The following is a 19,795-nucleotide window of genomic DNA, read 5'->3' on the forward strand; positions in this document are numbered from 1 at the left end:
GGAACAGGTTGCCCAAGGAGGTTGTGGATGCCCTATCCATGGAGGCATTCAAGGCCAGGCTGGATGTGGCTCTGGACAGCCTGGTCTAGTGGTTGGTGACCCTGCACATAGCAGGGGGGTTGAAACTGGATGATCACTGTGGTCCTTTTCAACCCAGGCCATCCTATGATTCCATGTTTTGATTTATTACAAGAATATATTAGGAAAGAGTTGGGGACTGCTGCTGCCATCCTGATGAAATATTACTAATCATTGGAAGGAGAGAATCTTTCCTGCCAGTAAGGAGTTACGGATTTGGTACAATACAAAGCAGAATACAAGAGGAAATAATCTAGAACAGTTAAACAGTCTGATAGTTTGAGCACTATCGCAAAAGTACAGAAAGTGTAGGCTCAAACAAGCCTGTTCTCCAAAACTTGCAGAATGTGAATATAATAAAAAGGGTCTCACAGGGGAAATTTGGACTGAGAGCTATTGTTTGTAAGAGGTGACAGATGTGCACATATACTTAATCATAAAAGTCTTGTCCCTGCATCCTATACTGAGCTTACCCCAGAGTTCACACAGCAAACTGGTCAGCAACAAAGAAATTCAGACAGATGTTATGGCAAAAACTTACAGGTGTTTACAGTACCACTACTGGCAGCTTAATTTAAACATGCATGTAAGTCCATTGAAGCCAACAGGTATTAAGCAAAGAATTGACTTTCTCATGCTGAGTTTGGTAACATTGCAAGACTAAGGAATTTCTGAGAAGGAAAAAAAAAAAAAATTCTAAGCAAACCATGCAGTGGAAATGGAAGAAATGAAAATATGTACAATCTGTGCTAACAAAAAGCACCTTATTTTTCAGGTCCTTGCCTGAGGTACAGAAGTGTTTCTATACACATACTTTAGAGTTTCATTCTTTTTTAAGCTAAAAGCTAAACAAATGAGAAAAGCTGCTCTTGATTCAGTTTTTGAAATGAAATATAGAAGCAATATATTCATTGAAATCAGGAATTATTTAAAAAAATACAAAAACCAAAACACGCAAACAAACAATAACAAAACTGAAATACATTTTCTCTTGGATCTGAGTATTTGCACTTGTAAGACTGGCCTAACCTTACCATAGTTTCACCACAATCCATCACATAGTTGCATCTTTATGACAAAAGCCTCATTTATTCCTGTGAAGACTCTGCACTTTGTTCAGACCTTCAAAATTCCCTTTCTGTCCCTAATCCAGGGCAATAGGTTTCAGCCCTACAACATAAAGCTTGTATATAGTACAATAAGGCAAGTGATCTGGTTCAATTACTCCCTGGATTTCAGAAAGACGCTTCTGAAAGGCAGCTTTGCTACTTCTAAGAGAACAAGGAGTCTTACACTGCTTAAGAGAATTTCCTATTATTCTGCTGAGGAAGAAAGGATAGGGACCTTCTTCTGACCCCATAAAAGATGCCTCCTAGGTAGACAGATGACTAGTTGCCCTTCATCAGCATTCCTTCTTAACCCTGTGGACTAATCTAACCCAGATCTTATTGACTGTAGCAGAGAACACTATCACTGTGCCAGTGGCCCACTGATTGCATTATTAGTTGATAAGGCTTTGTAATTAGGCCTCAAACCCTCCTCAGTAAATCTCCAATTTCACCCCTCAGAGACTCTGAGTAGATGCTAGTACACTACAGGGCCTCAGAAAGCTGCTAATGAAGTGTGTAATGAGGCTTTTTGGAGTCAGAAGATTGAGGAAAAACACAAGAAGAAAAACTACAAGAAGACCGAGGGAAAACAGAAGATTAAGGAAAAAAAGATAAATAAAAAGCATATAAAAGGTGAGGATTACTTTTCTAGTGACATTTCCCACCTTTTCTATTCAAAACATACCTCAGGAACAGCATCTAAACCATTCCTACTTTAAAACACATAAGATTTAAGAGTAAATTGAAGTTTACTCTTAAAAATTAGAACAAAAAAGGCTTGCTTCAGTAGTTTGCCACAAAAAATAGCATAGAAATATGACGCATTTCTCTAGCAAAGAAGCTGTGTTTAAACTCTCAACTGTGAAGTTCTTTGTGGCATCCCTATTCCTCTTCTTCTGTTTTCAGTTCTTCGTGTTGTAAGTGTGCTATGGTTACCATAAGGAATTATATTTTTAAATTGAGATTTCCCATTCTCTTAGAGGATCTTTTGGTATTCCATGCTTCCTGCTGAGCCAAGCTCTCTGGCAGATGGGTGCTATCACATCTTGTTCTGGTTCAACATCCCTTTATGTGTACTTTGGCAAGAAAAATGGTGCCAAAATGGAGTCTGTAGAACAGAACATGTGCACATGCCTTGAGTCATAGTTCAGATATTCAAGTCAGCATATATCAGTATGAGCACAAAGAGATGAAATATCTCCATCTAAAAAAGCGTAAGGACAGGGAAAAAAATTGTTAACACAGATCATTGCTTTAATTTGGTGTAACCTTAAGCCCAGAAAACATTTGTGGGTCAATAATTTCAGATCTAATTCAGGCACATCAGCTGATGCTGCTAAATAAAGTAGTTTAATATTGAGGAATCAGACTGTAAAGGAAAGTAGCTGAAATGCAGACATACACAGTGTTCTTCAAGTGTGCTGTGGGGTTTAATAAGACCCAACAATGCTGCTTTTCTCCATAAACAAGATTTCACAGTAAACATGCACTTCACGAAGCACTTCAATAAGGGGCCACAACATTGCAGAGAACAGAGGGAGAACATAGCCAAGAGAAAAAGAAGGAGCACCGCTAATCTACCACGGCAGTCTACCAAATAATTATTGCCATGGCAGATTTCCTTCCTCACTGAAACACTACATTTGTATAGTACCTACCCACATAGGTACTTGTAGCACCTATTTACATACCTCTCTGTCTGCTCACCCATTAACTTAATGTATCTGGACTACCAGCTACCACAGTAACGCCTGCCATTAGAGGATCAAGAAACAAAAGTACACGCTGCTGTCACTGTTTTTATTTCATTGTAGCTTAATCTATTTTATCTTTATGCATGCGGTTTCTAGCTTCCCATGAGTCATAGCATAATGGAAAGCTTCAGCACAGTACGATTATTCCGTTGCGTGAGTGATACCAGTATGATCTTCAAATGGAGCACGTTAACTTTGAGCTGAGTGCTATTGTTATCCCTTTTGACTAAATGGTTAGACAGCTTTCAGTCTTCCACAGCACTTCAAAAAGGAGATACTGAAAACAGAACTAACTACTTCTACAGGGCTACCCTGTTCATTTACATAATCAGTATATTAAGTCCTCTTTTTCTGTATACCAGAAGTATCAAATGACTAAAATGTCTTCAGTTATAGAATTTTTTTTCCCATCACATAGCCCAAAACTTTTATTTTCAGTTTTTGTTTCTGGATCCCAGCATTTCTGATGCTTCCATCTCTCAACTTTGCTTTTGTCACAAATACATAAAAATGACATTGACTAGGTTACAAATCATGTGGGGCAGTCTCTCTTCCAGGGTTCCATGGAACTTGTTCAGGATTGACATTCCCTTTGTTTCAGCTAACAAATCCATTACTTGTTCAGCTCTCTGCACCGTTACTATAAATGAAAATACCTGGCAGCACGGTACACACCTTCCACATGCTATGTTCTGCAAATTGCCTTCCATCAGAGTTGAACTCCATCCCCAATAGCTTTGCAGCACAGCAAAAAACAATGGACTGAGTCGAAAAGGCTTGCTTTACCTCCAACACACACATATATGCTCAAAGGATACTGAATCTGACATCAAGATTTTCTAGGCCTAATCATAAAGCAAAGTAACAAAATACTAAAAAACAACAACAAAAATTAAGCATGTTTCCCCTGTGACTCTCGGTAATTTCCACAATAAATGGCACTTCTGGCACAATTTCAAGAAAGCAAGAAGTTCAAAGAAAGCAGATTCAAATATGTGTCCTGTCTCCAGCACAGCAAGCTTTATTGTATTATATTTCACTCAAATGCAATTTCAAAATAATAATAATAAATTACATTGGCCTCCGACTTGATGTTATAGAAGGGAATAGCATGACATGCTGCTTATTCTTTTGAAACAGCATTCACAAAGAGCTGAACTGCATTTATCTTCAGTGGGTAGTCTATAGATATCTGGATGCATTTAATTTTTGAAAAATCCAGCAAAATTTGAATCACTTAGACTACATCAGAAATAAGTCAGGTCTGTTATCTGACCCTTCGGACAACTGATCCATATGATTAAACTTTCTTATCCTGTATTGAGGGTGATTGCATCCAGCAGGGTGAGTCCATGCGGCATGCCTGGGCACTGCCTAGCAGTCAGCCAGGTGTTGGACTGCAGGTGGGCTGGGATCATGCTGGCTCTGCCAATGGTTTGATAGTGGCGGTGATCAGATGGCAGTGTTTGGGTGCAAGCCCTGCAACTACCATCTGTGTGGGACAGCAGAGGGCAGACCCTCAACTTCTTTTTCATTTCCACTTGGACTAAAATATGCTTCTTTCCAAGAGCTACTTAAAAGGAACGATCTCAGAATGTTAATGGTCCTGTTAAATCAGTTACATTTACCTATTTGTTATGTTGTTACATAAAATTATTTACTCAGATACAAATATGCATTTTTATTGTTCATGAATTTTTAATGTTTGATTTTCTGAATCTTTGAGCAACGTGAACCAACAAAACAGGGGCTTGCTTTTGTCAAAATAGAAATGGAATTTAAATAGGAAAGAATTCCTTTCAAAGATGCCTGATAAAACTCAGAGGAGAAACGTGCACACACAGCAACATTATGTTTAAGGTTAAGTGAAAACTTGTCCAGTTTCCATTTTATTCTATTCAGGATAGTGATAAAAAACTAGGTGCATTCTTATGAAACCCACCTATTGAAGCAAAAGTATGTTTTTATACCACTGAAACTATCAGTATTCATATTGCAGGTTTACTGGTGCTCCTCCAGATTTCAGTTCTGAGCTATCTTATCCATTCAAGCAAAGAACTAAGAGACTAAAAGCCCCAATTTATTTCTGTGCATTAGTTCCCTCCACCCTATAAACAAGCTAAAAAGCAAGCTAACGCAGCTGACATATCAAATTATGTAATTTCTCATAAGACATGCCAGAAATGTTATTCAGTCCAGCTATATACATACAAGAACGCTGTTCAAAACCTTCACTTCTGGCTCAGCAGTGAGATCAGCAGTACAAAGGGCACTCAGCATGCAAGGGGGATTACTGAACCATGTGGGAGGAGGGAGGAAGGCTCCATGACCACCACCACTTGCTATACCCTTCATAGCAATCCGACTGACTTTACAGGGATTCACACTGACAGAGTGACAGGGAAGGACTGGGAGGAGATGGCTTTTGATGAAATCCCAGGTTTTGGATCATTATTTCATCCGTATTTCTGTGAAACAAGAAATTTTCTGTCTGCCTGCTTGCCCAAAGTACTGCATAATGTCAAGGGCTGTTGGAATTTGCAGGTTTTTGCAAGACAGACATTCAAGAATGAGGATAGTTGTGACATTTTTGTCTGAAGGTCACAGAAAAAACTGTACATGGCAGGCTGGCAGATTCAAGGTACTGTCCTTCAGTTTAAAGCATAAATGGGGATTTAAAGATACATCAGCAACAGGTCGGTTTCTCAGTTATTTCTAGTGCAGCATTTATGACAAATTGTGAATAGATCCCAAATAGTATTTCACAGTATCACAGAAACTATCCTTTCCTTCTGCAGTTAATGGTTTCTATGCCATTAAATCTTTTGGGGCCAGGAACATGCACTGCTGTCAACCCTACTACACTGCATCTGCATTGCACTGGGGTTTTAATCAACAGTGTTTTGAGCAGTTTTCCAGGTACCTCCATCCATGACAGCATGCCTACATCTCCAGTTCATCTGGAACTGGATCCCATAATCCACCTACTCACTGACAAATTACCCACTGATCTAGCAGATCCTTTATCCCTGTCACCTCAGAAAGTTAAATCTGACAGGATAACCTGTATAACAATGCAGTATCTCTCTTACAAGAGGGCCAACTTTAAAGCAGCATAAGGATTATTTTGTCAATAGTTGGCAAGCACATGATAAGGCAGTCAAGAAAGCAGAGTTAAGCTCTGACAGATACCTGGCTTTCCCCTTTAGTCACTGGATAACACTGGTGCTCCCTGACACTTTGGGATCTAACTGGTGTAGTCCTTACTGCTCTCCTCAGACTCAGTTGCTATGTCTGTACAAATACATTAACAATTGCCTACGCCTTGTTCTCTGGCCTTGAAGCCAACTGGCACTGTGTGGCCATAACCACATTATTATATTCTTTTACCCTTCAAAATAGGATGGCTGAATCCAAACCGCCTTCTGGAAATGATGCTGGGCCTACACTACCACCCAGACCAAGTCCCAGCAGTGGTTGAGGCAGCACTCATGGGCCCAAGTGACAAACCTGAGGGAGACCACTCTAAAACCTGGTCAGCCCAAGTGGTCAGGTTTCAGTGCTCAGGCCTCTGCTCCAGCACTGTTTAATTTACTAGCAGAAATACAGCTTGTCAAGGTGTGAAAGCTGACTACCTCCACTTTGCCTATTGCCTTCAGAAGGGTCACTCTTGGCAAGCCCTGGACTTCAGATCTCCCTTAGTACAGTTTATCCCTCTGGGATATCTGACCCTTTGCAGGACCCACGGCTTTCACAGTCATTTACAAGAAAATCCAAGACAGAGGAATTCAGAAAATAAGCCTCTGCCATTGCTGAGAAATTACAGGCTCCTTACCCTGAACAACCTCTACTCACCCACTGATGCACTGACCACTCTGTGTTTCCCAGAGACCTAGAGAAACCCTGACTAAACCGGTCACTACAGCCAGTGTGCCTCAACCTCAAAATCCAGCCCAGATACAGCAACTAAGAGTATAACAGATTTAAATGTTGATTCCAACCACTACCTTTAAGCTTCTCTCTTACATTTTGATCTTTGGAAATCAACCAGGTACAGGTCCGACAGCAGTATTTAGATAATAGGCCATGGTCTCACCATTGGAGCTACTATGTTAGCAAATCCTTCAGATTCACATTCAGAATTTGGCTCAGTTGCCTAAACACAGGCCTTTTGCATTCTTTGTGATGCCATAAGTTGTTCTGAGTGAATTTTATCAGAGCAGTCTTGCTTCACAGTATCTCAGAAATCTTACAGCATCTCATAGTACAAACATTGTTCTGTATGCATTTGAATAGAAGCTACAGAATGCATAAGAAACTGTACAATACCGCTGTTCTCTTCAGTAGCAGAGGAGGCTGGTGCTTTTCTTCTAGATTGCAAGCTAAATAATTCAGTCTAATTAAGCCAATTTTTTTTTTCTTTGGCTGTTTTTTTTTTTTTTCCTAAGGCTTCTGTTTTGTTTCATTTTATTTTATGAAAGGATGAGTCATCATGCTCTACTATACATGGTGTTATCAAGAGAACAATAAACAACAATCAAAGGTTTCACTCTTCATTTCTCCTTTTTATGTATTTCTTTCAGGCAAAAAGATCAACTTCCTGAGCTGTGAGAAACACCCAGCCACATTAATAGAAGCACACTGCAAATGTGGCTACCACTTTCCAATTGTCTTCTAAAGAAGAATTACAGTTTACTTAAAATGTTACATTGGAAGGCTGAAGAGAATATAAACATAAATGTACAATGACATGTTTTCCTGAAGTTTTTAAAATTGCATTAGTTATTTAATAGGTCGTATTAAAGATACAGTGACTGAAGAAAAAAGCACAAAACAATGCAAAACAAAATACCAACAATAAAACAATTAACAACAAAAAAGCAGTCAAACCAAAGCATCCACAAAGTGTTAAATGAGTATGGTACAATATATCTGATACATAAAGAAACCACTGTACTGATAAGATGTAAGGTGCCAAATTTATGCACAATCATTTGTTTGTTATTATAGCTCTTATAGAATAGTGTATTGTCTATTTCAGAAAAAAAAAACAACCAAAAAAACCCCAAAGAATTATAAAATTATCCTCCTAAAAAGAAAGATTCAGATTTTTAAAGATCTCATATGAAGATGGATATATTTCCTTCAGTAAATATTGTAAACTCTTTCTTAAATAATACCTTCATTACACAAATGGAGGAAGACAGCAGTTTTTCATCCACTAATCAAGAGAAACTGTAGCTAATTTAAAACTAAGTAAGACAAAGTTAGCTTTACCTACAGTATAATCTTTTCTTACGAAGACTGATCACTATCAATAAGACACAAAGAAAAATGATCTACTCATGGAAATTTTCAGTAAGGATTATAACATCGTGTAGTAAAACTTACTTTTGATGATCTCCCAGTGGTCTTTGTCCAATGGATTTTAATAATGACTCGGGTCGAACTGCTAATTTTGGTGATGTCTTGGGGCTAGTATCAGAGTCTCCACTTTCTTCGTCTCCCATAGCCTTAATATAGCTCCCGCTTCTCATTCTTCTGCAGGGAATCTCTTCATCTTTCCCACCGGCAGGGTATCCTCCCCACTCATCCTGAGGTACCTAATGGAGACCATCAAACACAAATGCAAAACATGCATTGTTTTCATATATTTAAATACTTCTTTCCATTTTCCATTTTATACAGAGAAGTTGTGAAATTTTTATTTTTCAGAAAAAAAATCACTTAGAAATTTCTAAGGGCCACAGATGATTTGGGAACTTACTTTCAATGTCAGGATGGGAAATTTTAACTTTATAAACGTTAGAACTTCAGAAACAATCAAGTCATTGCTTTGTGAGCTTCGCTGCAAGGTCTGCATGTACATATGCTCTAAATTACAGGAAATCTTAACCTCTTAAAAGTTTGCATGCAGATTTTCAGCTGATAAACAGTAGGCTGATCATATGTCTCTGACAGAAAACTCACTGAAGTCTTTGGATTAAGCTAAGCCATGATTTATGCATAAATGGATACTCTTCTGATTAAGGAGAGCCTTCTGAAAGAGAAAAAAAAGCAAATGTGGCAAAGGATTTTTACTTTTTTATTTTTTTAATTTAGCAACTGCTAAATACTTCATAGAGACTGTAACATATCAGGAATGCAGCCAGTTACTAATAATACATCAAAGCTAGAACTGCATTCATACAGTTGGGGTGTTTTTTCAAAAAGTAAGTCTAGTGGTCAGACGATACATAAGTAGAATATAGATATGTGTCTATACTACAAACTGTCAGGTGTAGGTGAACTGTCAGGTGAACTGAACAGGAGTAGTATTTTCAATTTCCAGTGGAACAAGCCTTGTTTAAAGACTGCATATAAACTAAGCAAGCGTGCTTCTGTACAGCTTAGGGGCTGAGCTGCTGGAAGGGAGCCCTGCAGAGAAGGACTTTGGTGTCCTGATGGACAACAGGTTGGCCATGAGCCAGCAGTGTGCCCTTGAGGCCAAGAAGGCCAATGGGATCCTGGGGTGCATTGAAAAGAGCATGGCCAGCAGGTCAAGGGAGGTGATCCTCCCCCTCTACTCTGCCCCGGTGAGGTCACATTTAGAATACTGTGAACAGTTGTGGGCTCCTCAGTTCAAGAAAGACAGGGAACTTCTAGAGAGAGTCCAGTGGATTGCCATAAAGATGACAAGGGGCCTGAAGCATCTTTGGTATGAGAAAAGGCTGAGAAATCTGGAACTGTTCAGCCTGGAGATGAGAAGGCTGAGAGGGGATCTTACCAATGCTTATAAATATCTACAGGTAAGTGAATGGGACCAGGCTCTTTTAAGCGGTGCCCAGAACAGTGACAAGGAGCAATAGGCACAGTTTGAACAGAGGAAGGTCTATAAGTACATGAGGAATAACTTTACTTTGAAGGTCACAGAGCACTGGAACAAGCTCCTTGGAGGCTCCTCCTTTGGAGATGTTCAAAACCTACCCAGGCACTTTCCTGTGCAACTTACTACGGGGAACCTTGTTTTAGCAGGGGGGTTGGACTCAGTGATCTCCAGAGGTCTGTGATTTACTTAAACGATATAAGTAACTCACTGAAATCCATTACAATGATATATAGTTAAAAAGAAAAATGTGACAGAACACATTGGTAGACCAGGGTTGATGCACTTGGCAGCATCAAATCCTTTATGAGCATAATGACTTCCTATATATTACACAGTACAATGGCATTATTTACCAATACACTATAAATCCAAACTTCAAGTTAAAGATATATTAAGGAGTTTCTGCAAAGCAAGATGCCAAATAAAGACTTTCAAGTCAAATATTTTTCAGACCTAAAGACAGAGTTCACTGTGGAGCTGCAGTAAATGTTCCCATTGATTTCAGCAGGATTGGAGTTCAGATTTAAAGAACTAACATGATTCCCGTCATCTTTGCTGCCTTTCAAGATACATGAATTAACCACACAACAGGTGAACTGGAGTGGTGCTTTGAGTCCCAGAAAGGGATTAGGGAGGAAATGAAATTTTAAAAGAGGGTGAACAAGTAAAGACACAGATATTAAAGAAACAAGCTCAGGAGAGAAAGAGATACTGAAGATGTGGTCAGTGAGAGGGATGAATCAGATCACAAAGAGCAGAGAACGTTAGAGGGAAACATCAGAGAAATAAATTATGAGTTCTATTCCTAGATGAAGTAAGAAGATAGAGAATGAATCTAAATGAATTATGGCTTAGATCATGCAAAGAAACAAACCTTAATTCTAAGATTCTGTGAAAACTTTATTATTATTCAGCTTTGGATGGTGGTTGGATGAATAGCATGAACATTTCTGTCCAAACTTGAAACCTCTAAATGTGATACAAACCTCTAAATGTGATACATCCTCCTCATTTCCTTTCTAAAACTTAACATACAAAAAGTATGTTGGAGGAAAGACCTCTGGGATTCTGTGAAAACTAAGAGGTACTTACGTGTAGTAGTAGTTGTAGCAGTTAGACCCCTAAAGTATACAGTATAAATATTTTTAAGCCTTATTATCCACAGCTGGCAGTACAATTAAATGTAAAAATCAGAATTTAAAAAAATTACACTATGAAAAATTAATGAATATGATATGAACAGGCTCTCACTTTTAAAAGCTCTCTATTTCTTATGTCAGCAAAGCTAAAAACAAGTTCCAAATGCTGAATAAGTTTTAATGGACTTCCGGATGAACAAGGTATACTGGGCAATTTTCTGCATTAAAGCTGAATTATTATATTCAGTCTTAATACTCTCATTCAAAAAAGAACTTTTTCATAGAACAATTATTTTGGCTTGTTTTTTTTCTCTATTTTAGCTCAAATATAATTACATTGAACGTTTAAGAAGACATTGCTCAGGAATTTTTTAGTTACTCATACAAAAATGACTAGTTTGTCCACATCTTTGACTGAAATTCCATGTTCAAATAACTTGATAAAGACTAGATAAGGATAGGATAAGGATGAAGGAATAAACAGGGGCTTAGTTGTGCTTGAAAATGAAAGCTTATTTTAAAAGAGAGGAATGACTGATATTTCACATTAAAAAGCTTTACAAGAAAAGAACAAATCTTAGAGTTACATGCCTTACTGTTTTTGCTAATTACATTTCTTATACTTTCTGAGTTTGTAACTTAAATGAATTCTTCAGAAAGGTAAGAAAATATTCACAAAAATCCAGGCAGTCTCAGGCTGTGACGTCGCTTGAAAGAAAAGCAGTACTGTAATAGTACAGGAAATAGTGCAGGAAAGAGTTTTCTTTATACTGAAGTATTAACAACAGTGTTTTACAGCAAGTGTGAGGGTCATTATATGCGTATTTTCCAAAATATGAAAGTGCTTTACAGCATGCAGAAATACTTTCTTACAATGGTTAACAGCCCCTGAAATTCCCATCTTCAGGGTTTGCAGCTGCTAATTGGGAATAATTACCCTAATTATCTACTTGCATATAGCAATGAGTGCTGGTATTTATAATGTTGGGAAAAAAAGTCTTCCTTCTGTTCTAGACGTTAACACGAATTCTTGTGTATGCAGTTTTTATCCACAGAGGAGTTAGACTGCATATTACCATATGAATTTCCTTTTGTAAGAACAACGGGCTGACAAGGTCCAGATTTTTTTCCTTTATTTTTGTTGCTGGCTGCTGATCTCATAAATACTGCAGAAAATCATGAGTTTCTTTCACAAATTTAATGCATTGTTGATACAAGGAGCAAAAGGATGTATGGGAAATGGATTTAATCATTCTGATTCTGATTCACAGTTATTTTAGGTTTATTACTGAGGTCCAGTCCCTGGTACCTAAAACTTACCTTATTACATTTTATGCAGCAGATCCTAGAAGTGAACTCCAGAACCTTAGGTAGGAGCCTGAATTTGCCAGAAAAAGTATCTTGGAGAATTAGCTCCTTTATAATAGCATCCATCCAAAAGGAACCAAAAGGTCCCTTTAGTTAGTCAATCAAAAGTCAGAATATGAAGAAAACTCTAAACTTTCTTCTTTATAGTGCTTATTGTATCCAGTTACAGGAGGGTCCTTTTGTTGTTTCCCATTTAGAACCCATCTTCAGAAAATCAAATTCAAACTTTTTTTTCTCTCTCTCATAGAATGGTCAGAATTCCTAGGAAGGGCTGGGTAGAAGAGGACTTTGTGTATAAGAAAGGGTGTGTTGCAGCAATCATGACCCAGGCAATTACCTTGTAAAAAGGTACCTTAGTTATAGTCCTGAGTCAAACACTCACACGAACTTTATGCACAAGAGTTTTCGCATTAAAATTGTGGAGAATTTGAAGGAAAAAAAAAGCCCTAATTCTAAGCTGCCTTATCTCTCACTGGGGAACTGGGAAAATGTGGGTTTGAGCCCACATCTTGCAAGGCATGCTCAGGTAGAAATGGAACTCAGATCTTAACAGCGTGAATTTGAGTATTCTAGATGACAGTTTTTCACATTTCCTTCTCCTAGAAGAAAAGCCATTACCCTCGTGTTTTGTCTGAAGTCCTTTGTGTCGGCGAGTCTTACTTTTGCTTAGATTACATCTATCAGAAGAACAGGGCTGAAAAAGACTTGCCTTCAGACACCTGATTGGGCTTCTGCAGTAGGTCTGCCCCCGTTCTCAAATTGCACATATTCTCCATATGTAAACAGAAGTACATTTATGCAGAAAACAATAATGAATTCACCAAACTTCTGGAATCATGGAATTGCTGAGTTGGAAGGGTCCTCAGAGGTCTCCAATCCAGCCTCCTTGTCAAGGCAGTGTCAGGTACAGCAGACAGTCCAGATGGGTTTTGCTAAGAATGGAGACTCCAAAATCTCTCCAGGCAACTTGTTCCCATTTTTAACCATGCTTATGGTAGAAAAATGTTTCCTTATATCTGAACAGAGATGGGAAATCTAGGCTCCCATTCAGGTACTAGTGTTGGCAGTCAGAATATTCTACCGTGAATTTAAAGAATACCGATGTAAAAACTAGAATAATCAATGAATTACTCATTCTTCTGGAATCTGACTACTGTTAATTCAAGTGTCACAATCTTATTTTAGGATTTAGCTAAAGAAGTCAAACCAGCAACAGCCACTGGCCTGTCAAAATAGATCGGCCCCTGTTGTTACACCCACTTCTGTGGCATCTGCTCCCAGTGCCAAGAGTTTTAAAGGTGTTCCACCACTGAACTGCCAATCTGCTTTAAAAATCTGGCATACCATTTTATTATCTAAAATGAAACACTTCTAAATATATGGCTTCAGCTGAGGGAGCTGACTATCACTTCTTCTTATTTCTCCTACTCAAAGGTTAAAATGAGAATTACCTACCTCAGAGGAGTCCTGTGAAATTTAATTAGCATGCAGATGTAAAATGCACTGAAATATTCATTTTGACCTAAATCTTATTTTAGTAATATACATTTCACATTTTACTAGAAGCTGTCTGTGCATGAAATTAGACTACAGATGATAGAAAGAAGGGTAAGATAGGAAACACTACGTAATTGATACGTAATTGTAATTTTATGCTTTCTCAGCCTGGTCAAGATGACCAAAAAAAAAAAAAAAAAAAGGACAAAATGTGAAATGTAGGTAGGAGATTTTCTCTCAAGTGAAGTCTTCTTCAAGGAACCTTAGAAGAACAATCTATCTGCACAGCTGTAAATAGGTGAAAACAGATGAAAAATCTTGCAAGACAGCTTGAAATGTTCTTAGCATGGTAAGAATTTTCTTGATATTATAATGAGAGTTGGGAGTTGGATCTATGCTTTCAAAAACTGAACAGAAGAAGGAACACTGACTAATTACTAGAATTTTCTTCTGAAATTAATGACATTCTACTGGCTGTGGATGCTAAACCCTACTGGTTTTTACAGGATGTAAGAGCACATTATCTAAAAATAAAGCTTTGTTTTCTCAGTAGCTAACCTTGTGCTTGCGTCTCAACGCCATTCTCAGTACACATTTTAATCTACATTTCCTGTATTTTGTTTTTTTTTTTTAATGTGCTGATTCATTTTTCAAAGAATATGAACTCTACAATGAAGCCATTCAAAAATCTCTACAAAACATGTCAGGGGCTCCTCCTCACCACTAACAATGCCAATCCTCTTAATTAGCTTTAATTTTCACATGCCACCCCCTACTCCCTGAACGTCTTGACAACTCAGAAGTACAGAGAGTTCTTTCAGCATTCTCCACAAGTCAGTCAACATCAGGATCAAGGCAGGACCTAATCTGAGAATGCAAGACGTCTTTGTCTTGCCTGCAATTCTCTCAAATAACCATAGTGTGACAGGAAAATGAAGAATATCACATAGATACTAAACAACGCAGGCTTTACAATGGCTTGAAAACAACAGAACTTGAAATCAGGAATCGATGGACTCTCAACACTCATGTATATCACAAAACATAAATATAATATTCTAGCTGGAAAGTGTTCAAATAGAAACAACAGCGCCAGCGTTCTTTACTGTCTGATTTTAGTTTCTCATGGGCAATCCCACTCAAAGTTCCTCTCCTTGATGAGAAGATTTACATCCAGTGTAATCAGGATTGTTTGCTCACCGTATTTTTACTTTCTAGAAAACAGTGTTCCTTTCATTAAAATAATACTTATAACAAACAAACAAACAAGAGAACCAGCAATAGGTTTCCTGACTGGTTTTCCAGCAACTATGCAATTTGTAAGCCAAGGATGGTTAAATCATAGAATCCTTAGTGTTGGAAGGGACCTTCAAAGGTCATCAAGTCCAACTCCCCTGCAATTAACAGGGACACCACAGATAGATCAGATTGCCCAGGGCCTGATCCATCCTCGCCTTGAAAATCTCCAGGGACGGAGCATCAACCACATCTCTGGGCAACCTGTTCCAGTGCCTCACCACCCTCACTGTAAAAGACTTTTTCTTGATGTCCAAACTAAGTCTACCGTCTTTAAACTTGAAACCATTTACCCTTGTTCTGTCACAATAGACCCTTGTAAAGAGCCTGTCCCTTTATTTCCTATAGCACCCCTTTAGCTACTGAAAAGCTGCTACTAAGTCACCTGGCAATCTTCTTCAGGCTGAGCAGCCTCAGCTCTTTCAGCTTGTCCTCACAGGAGAGGTGTTCCATCCCTTGTATCATTTTTGTGCCCCTGCTCTGGATGCATTACTCCATATGATGCCTCATTAGCGTAGAGTAGAGGGGCAGGATCACCTCCCCCTCCCTTGCTCTGCTTGCCACACTTCTTTAGATGCAGCCCAGGATACAGCTGGCTTTCTGGGCTGTGACAGCACATTGCTGGCTCATGTCCAGCTTGCCATCCACCAGAACCCCCAGGTCTTTTTTTGGCAGGGCTGCATTCAATCCTTTCATCCCCCAGCTTGTACGCATATTGTTGCCTCAACCCAGCTGCAAGACCTTGCCCTTGGATTTGTTGAACCTCATGAGGTTCACCTGTGCACAATGCTCAAGCTCATGGTTGTAAGGACAGTCTGGCTTTGTTTATATTGTTTGGAGGAATGTGGGGCAAATGCCCACCTCATGACATACTGAGCTCATACAGCCCTCAAAGAGATTTGCCATTCAGCTAGCTGCAAACTTTACGCTCCACAAATCCTATGATACATTGCTGGTTCCCTCTGGGATCTTCTGGACTTGCACCATGTTGACACAGTGAACCAAGGTGCAGTCAGATGTCAGCAACAAGTTTGTCCTCACTATAAGTGTTTTCTCCTTGCTAAGCCTGGAGCTCACTGATATCATAAATGTGAGATAAGCTTGAACCGAAGGGAGGACTTGGCTTGTGCTTAAATGAAAACATAGATACAGCCTGTTAATCCAAGACATAAAAACAGTATGAATTCAATCAAGAAACTGAGGTTCTGCTCAACTATGTATTTCCTTTTGTAAGTGACTCAGGATGCTGCCTCATGGTCAGCCTAAGCTGATGAAAAATATACTACCATCAGTGTAAACTGGACAGGTTTTCCTTAACCAATATTGAGCTTTTCTAGCAAACCCAGTAACTGTAAAGTGACTTAGAGTGCTGGTTGGAAAATAACCCTCACAAGAATAATAAATTTTTTATCTGAACTGGTGAGGTGCTACAAACTTGCTGTGCTGCTGCACAGTCATCAGTACTAGAGAGAGGATAAAAATGGTATGACGACTGCTTTAGGGTGAAGACCCACTGTCTTGTCTGGAGGCGAAACTAGCCTGCAGCACCCCACATCCATACTGCTTTGCAATCTTTCCCTCCAAAGCAGTGTGTCTTCTGAGAATGGTCTCTGATCTACAGTATGTCCTGATCTGTACCCAGGAGCCGTTTAGGGAAATTCTAGCTGGCTGGACAGGCTGAATAACACAACTGTACAGAGAATGGGGGTGCAGTGCCAAGAAACTTTTCCTAATACTATTCAGTTTAGAATCATAGATTGAGTTGGAAGCTTTAAAGGTCATCTGGTCCAACCCTCCTCCAGTGAACATGGACACCTACAGCTATATCAGGGTGCTCAGGGCCCCATCTAGCACTGCCTTGAGTGCTTCCAGGGATGGGACATCCACCATCTCTCTGGGCAACCTGCTCCAGTGTCTCACCGCCTCTGGATGGCATCCCGTCCCTCTGGGGTGCTGACTGCCCTACACAGCTTGGTGTCATCAGCAAAATTGCCGACGGTGATTTTGTTCGTATGGATGCAGTCTAAGGGAGGAAGTGTTTCAATAATGCACAAGCCACAGAAGCGCCAAAGACAAACTTGGAACTTCTCATGCTTCTGAAAAAAATGCAGCATTTCTGCCAGTTAATTTACCACAGTCTCAACCTCAAGTGTTTTTTTGTTTGTTTGTTTGTTTGTTTGTCTCCTTGCCTTGTTGGGACAGTTCATTGCTGCCTTTTCCTTTACGTCTTTCTCCTTGAATTGAATTAATTGAACTACAATGCAAATTCTGCTCAAACCAATACAACGAAGCATCACGTTGCTGAAAGACCTACACTGAACTGCAGCTCATCGTTCACTGCAGATGAAAGGGAGCCAGGAATACACCTACAAACAGGGCAGTAGAGAAGGTCCAGGGAAGCACAGCAACTGAAGCTAACTACAAATTTTACTGATAGATGCTTTTGGGAAAAGTAGACTGAGTTAACTGAAATATATCTGCAGAGTGGATGAAGCCCAGCTATCTGCAAAGCACAGTGAAGAAAAATTACAGAAAAGGAAAAAAACTCTGAGTGGAATTTATGACAATTAATAAAGTAAACTGTAAATAACAGTTGTGAGTATTTGGGAGGTAAAGGGATGATACAGCATTTCAGCTGAGTAATATACAAAACTACAGCACTGTAGAATTATGGGCTGGTTACATGTTATTTGTTCTCCATGTGCCCTAAAGATCACAGGTGCCTGGAAGAAGAATTAAAAGGTCTTCTATTTTGTTGTTTCAATTTTGTCAGACATTAAGCAGAGAGGAGGAAAAACTGACTGGAAGCTAACCTCCCCCGAGAGCTGCAGGACTGCATGTGGACATTTCTTCTGTCCTGGGTAAATTCTGCCTTTTCCTTTTATTTAGGCTGAGAAGTCCAAATAACATTGATATGCATGTAAAAAAAACCTATATGCAGGTGCAAAACTTATGTATGTGGTAATGCCTAATTTGTGGGATTCCTGCTGTATCTTCCCTATTAATATGAGGCAGAAGTGAGAAAAACAGAAGTCCCCTGTTGGGAAGTTACCTCTTAGCTACTGCTTAAAGCAGAAGAGGCCTGGAAGGGCCTTCAGATGGAGCCATAAAGTACATCCACTGCACCTAAGGGGCTCTGGGAAAAGAGAGGCCTGATTTTCTGCTACCTTGGAAACCTATGCATTAGACTTGGTGACACAAACACTGATATTTGCAGCATACAGACTGTTTTTTTACGACCAATGAAGGTGTGGGAGACAAGACTACCACAGTGTGATGTTCATGCTCCTACTACTATGTCCTTTTCCAGACACAGTCAGAAGTAGAAAGTATCATCAGTCCATTTAACGCAGCATCTCTACGCTGCATGACCTATCAGTAAAAATCACCTACAGATCCCTCTGCAAATGTCTTTGCCTTTACTACTGTAGATTTGAAGGGAAATTCAGAGTTGAGTTGTTACCTTATCGTTCGTTACCTGTGGACAAAACCCATACACCACTCACTGTCATTGAAGTACAGAGCGAGAAAAAAAAAGGCCCATAAAAGAAAAGAGAGGTGCTCCCCACATATTTAATACACATGGCATCTCAAAAATCACAGACTGCAGACATTGCAGAGTAATTATAGAGCTAGACATGCAAGAAGAACCTAAAAGGCAGCATCCTCAGGACTGACCTGAAAGATCTGTATTAAACAGTGCATTTTTTTTAATCTAAGCAGAAAATGATAGTTTTTTTTCCTATATGTTATAATGGTACTAGTGGAAAAAAAGCATCTTTAAATGTCTTTAAAACATAAATAATTTTTAAGACTATATAAAACATGCCTTTCATCCGCTTTTCTCATTATAACTAATAAGTGTTTTGTATAGTTAACTCCATATGACTGCAATTATTTAGAGTCCAAAGTGAAATGAGTGGCTTCATCCTGTCTAGCTACTGGGCAATGCTTAGTTATCTGCATACTTCCAAAAAGATCACTTCTCCTAGCAGGGACATCGTCCACATGCACCTTCAACCATTCAAACACATGCAACTCCACTTGAAAAACAAACAAAAACCCAACAAACAACCTGTAAGTACAGCACCAAGTGGAAAAAAAAAATCAAAGCAATATTTATGAATGCTTCACCATTTTTGTGCAGTTACCTTCTTGCAAGAAAACTCATCCTGGCTGCCCAGGGGAGGAGCCAAGTGTGCCCAAGATAGCTGCCAGCAGCACAGGAGGGCATGCAGTCAGCATTGCTCCAAGCTCGCGCTCTCATTTGACAGATGTGACTGGCCCAGGTGTATAAAATATTAACTGCTGGCTGGAAATTTCTCCAGCGACACCTTTGGGTAACAACTGCAAAGGTCAGCCTTCAGCTTTTCTGAGGTTAATGTCAAAAAACAATTTGGCAGCACACGGTACTAACATTTTAAAGGAGGACAATTCCACCTGATTAAAGGGCACTGGGATCATGGCCTCCCTTTTCTGCTCCCAGCCTTGATGCTTCTGCAGTAGAAGGGCTTTGTTTTGGCTGCTAGCAAATACTAACTCTGAGATCTTTCTATTCCTGTTCAGAAAAAGAAGCTGCAGCAATCCATTGAAGCCAATATAAGCTTCCTAGTACGCAGACATGAAGGCAAGTGCACTGTTGTATCACTGATTACTACAGTAATTTAAGACACCAGTAGTCTAAAA

At 39.2% G+C, this 19,795-nt stretch overlaps 1 protein-coding gene across 2 annotated transcripts in view; it reads right to left on the reverse strand.

Moving 5' to 3' along the window:
- The window catches only part of DLGAP2 (DLG associated protein 2), a 456,527-nt gene that overhangs the window by 65,831 nt on the left and 370,901 nt on the right, over positions 1 to 19,795 (reverse strand). For both annotated transcript variants that reach the window (XM_025149071.3, XM_025149074.3), the window contains one exon: positions 8,333 to 8,544. In XM_025149071.3, the coding sequence (XP_025004839.3) occupies positions 8,333 to 8,544 (212 nt within the window). The remainder of the gene's footprint in view (positions 1 to 8,332; positions 8,545 to 19,795) is intronic.

The sequence above is a fragment of the Gallus gallus genome, chromosome 3 (genome assembly GCF_016699485.2).
Source record: "Gallus gallus isolate bGalGal1 chromosome 3, bGalGal1.mat.broiler.GRCg7b, whole genome shotgun sequence".
NCBI lineage: Eukaryota > Metazoa > Chordata > Aves > Galliformes > Phasianidae > Gallus > Gallus gallus.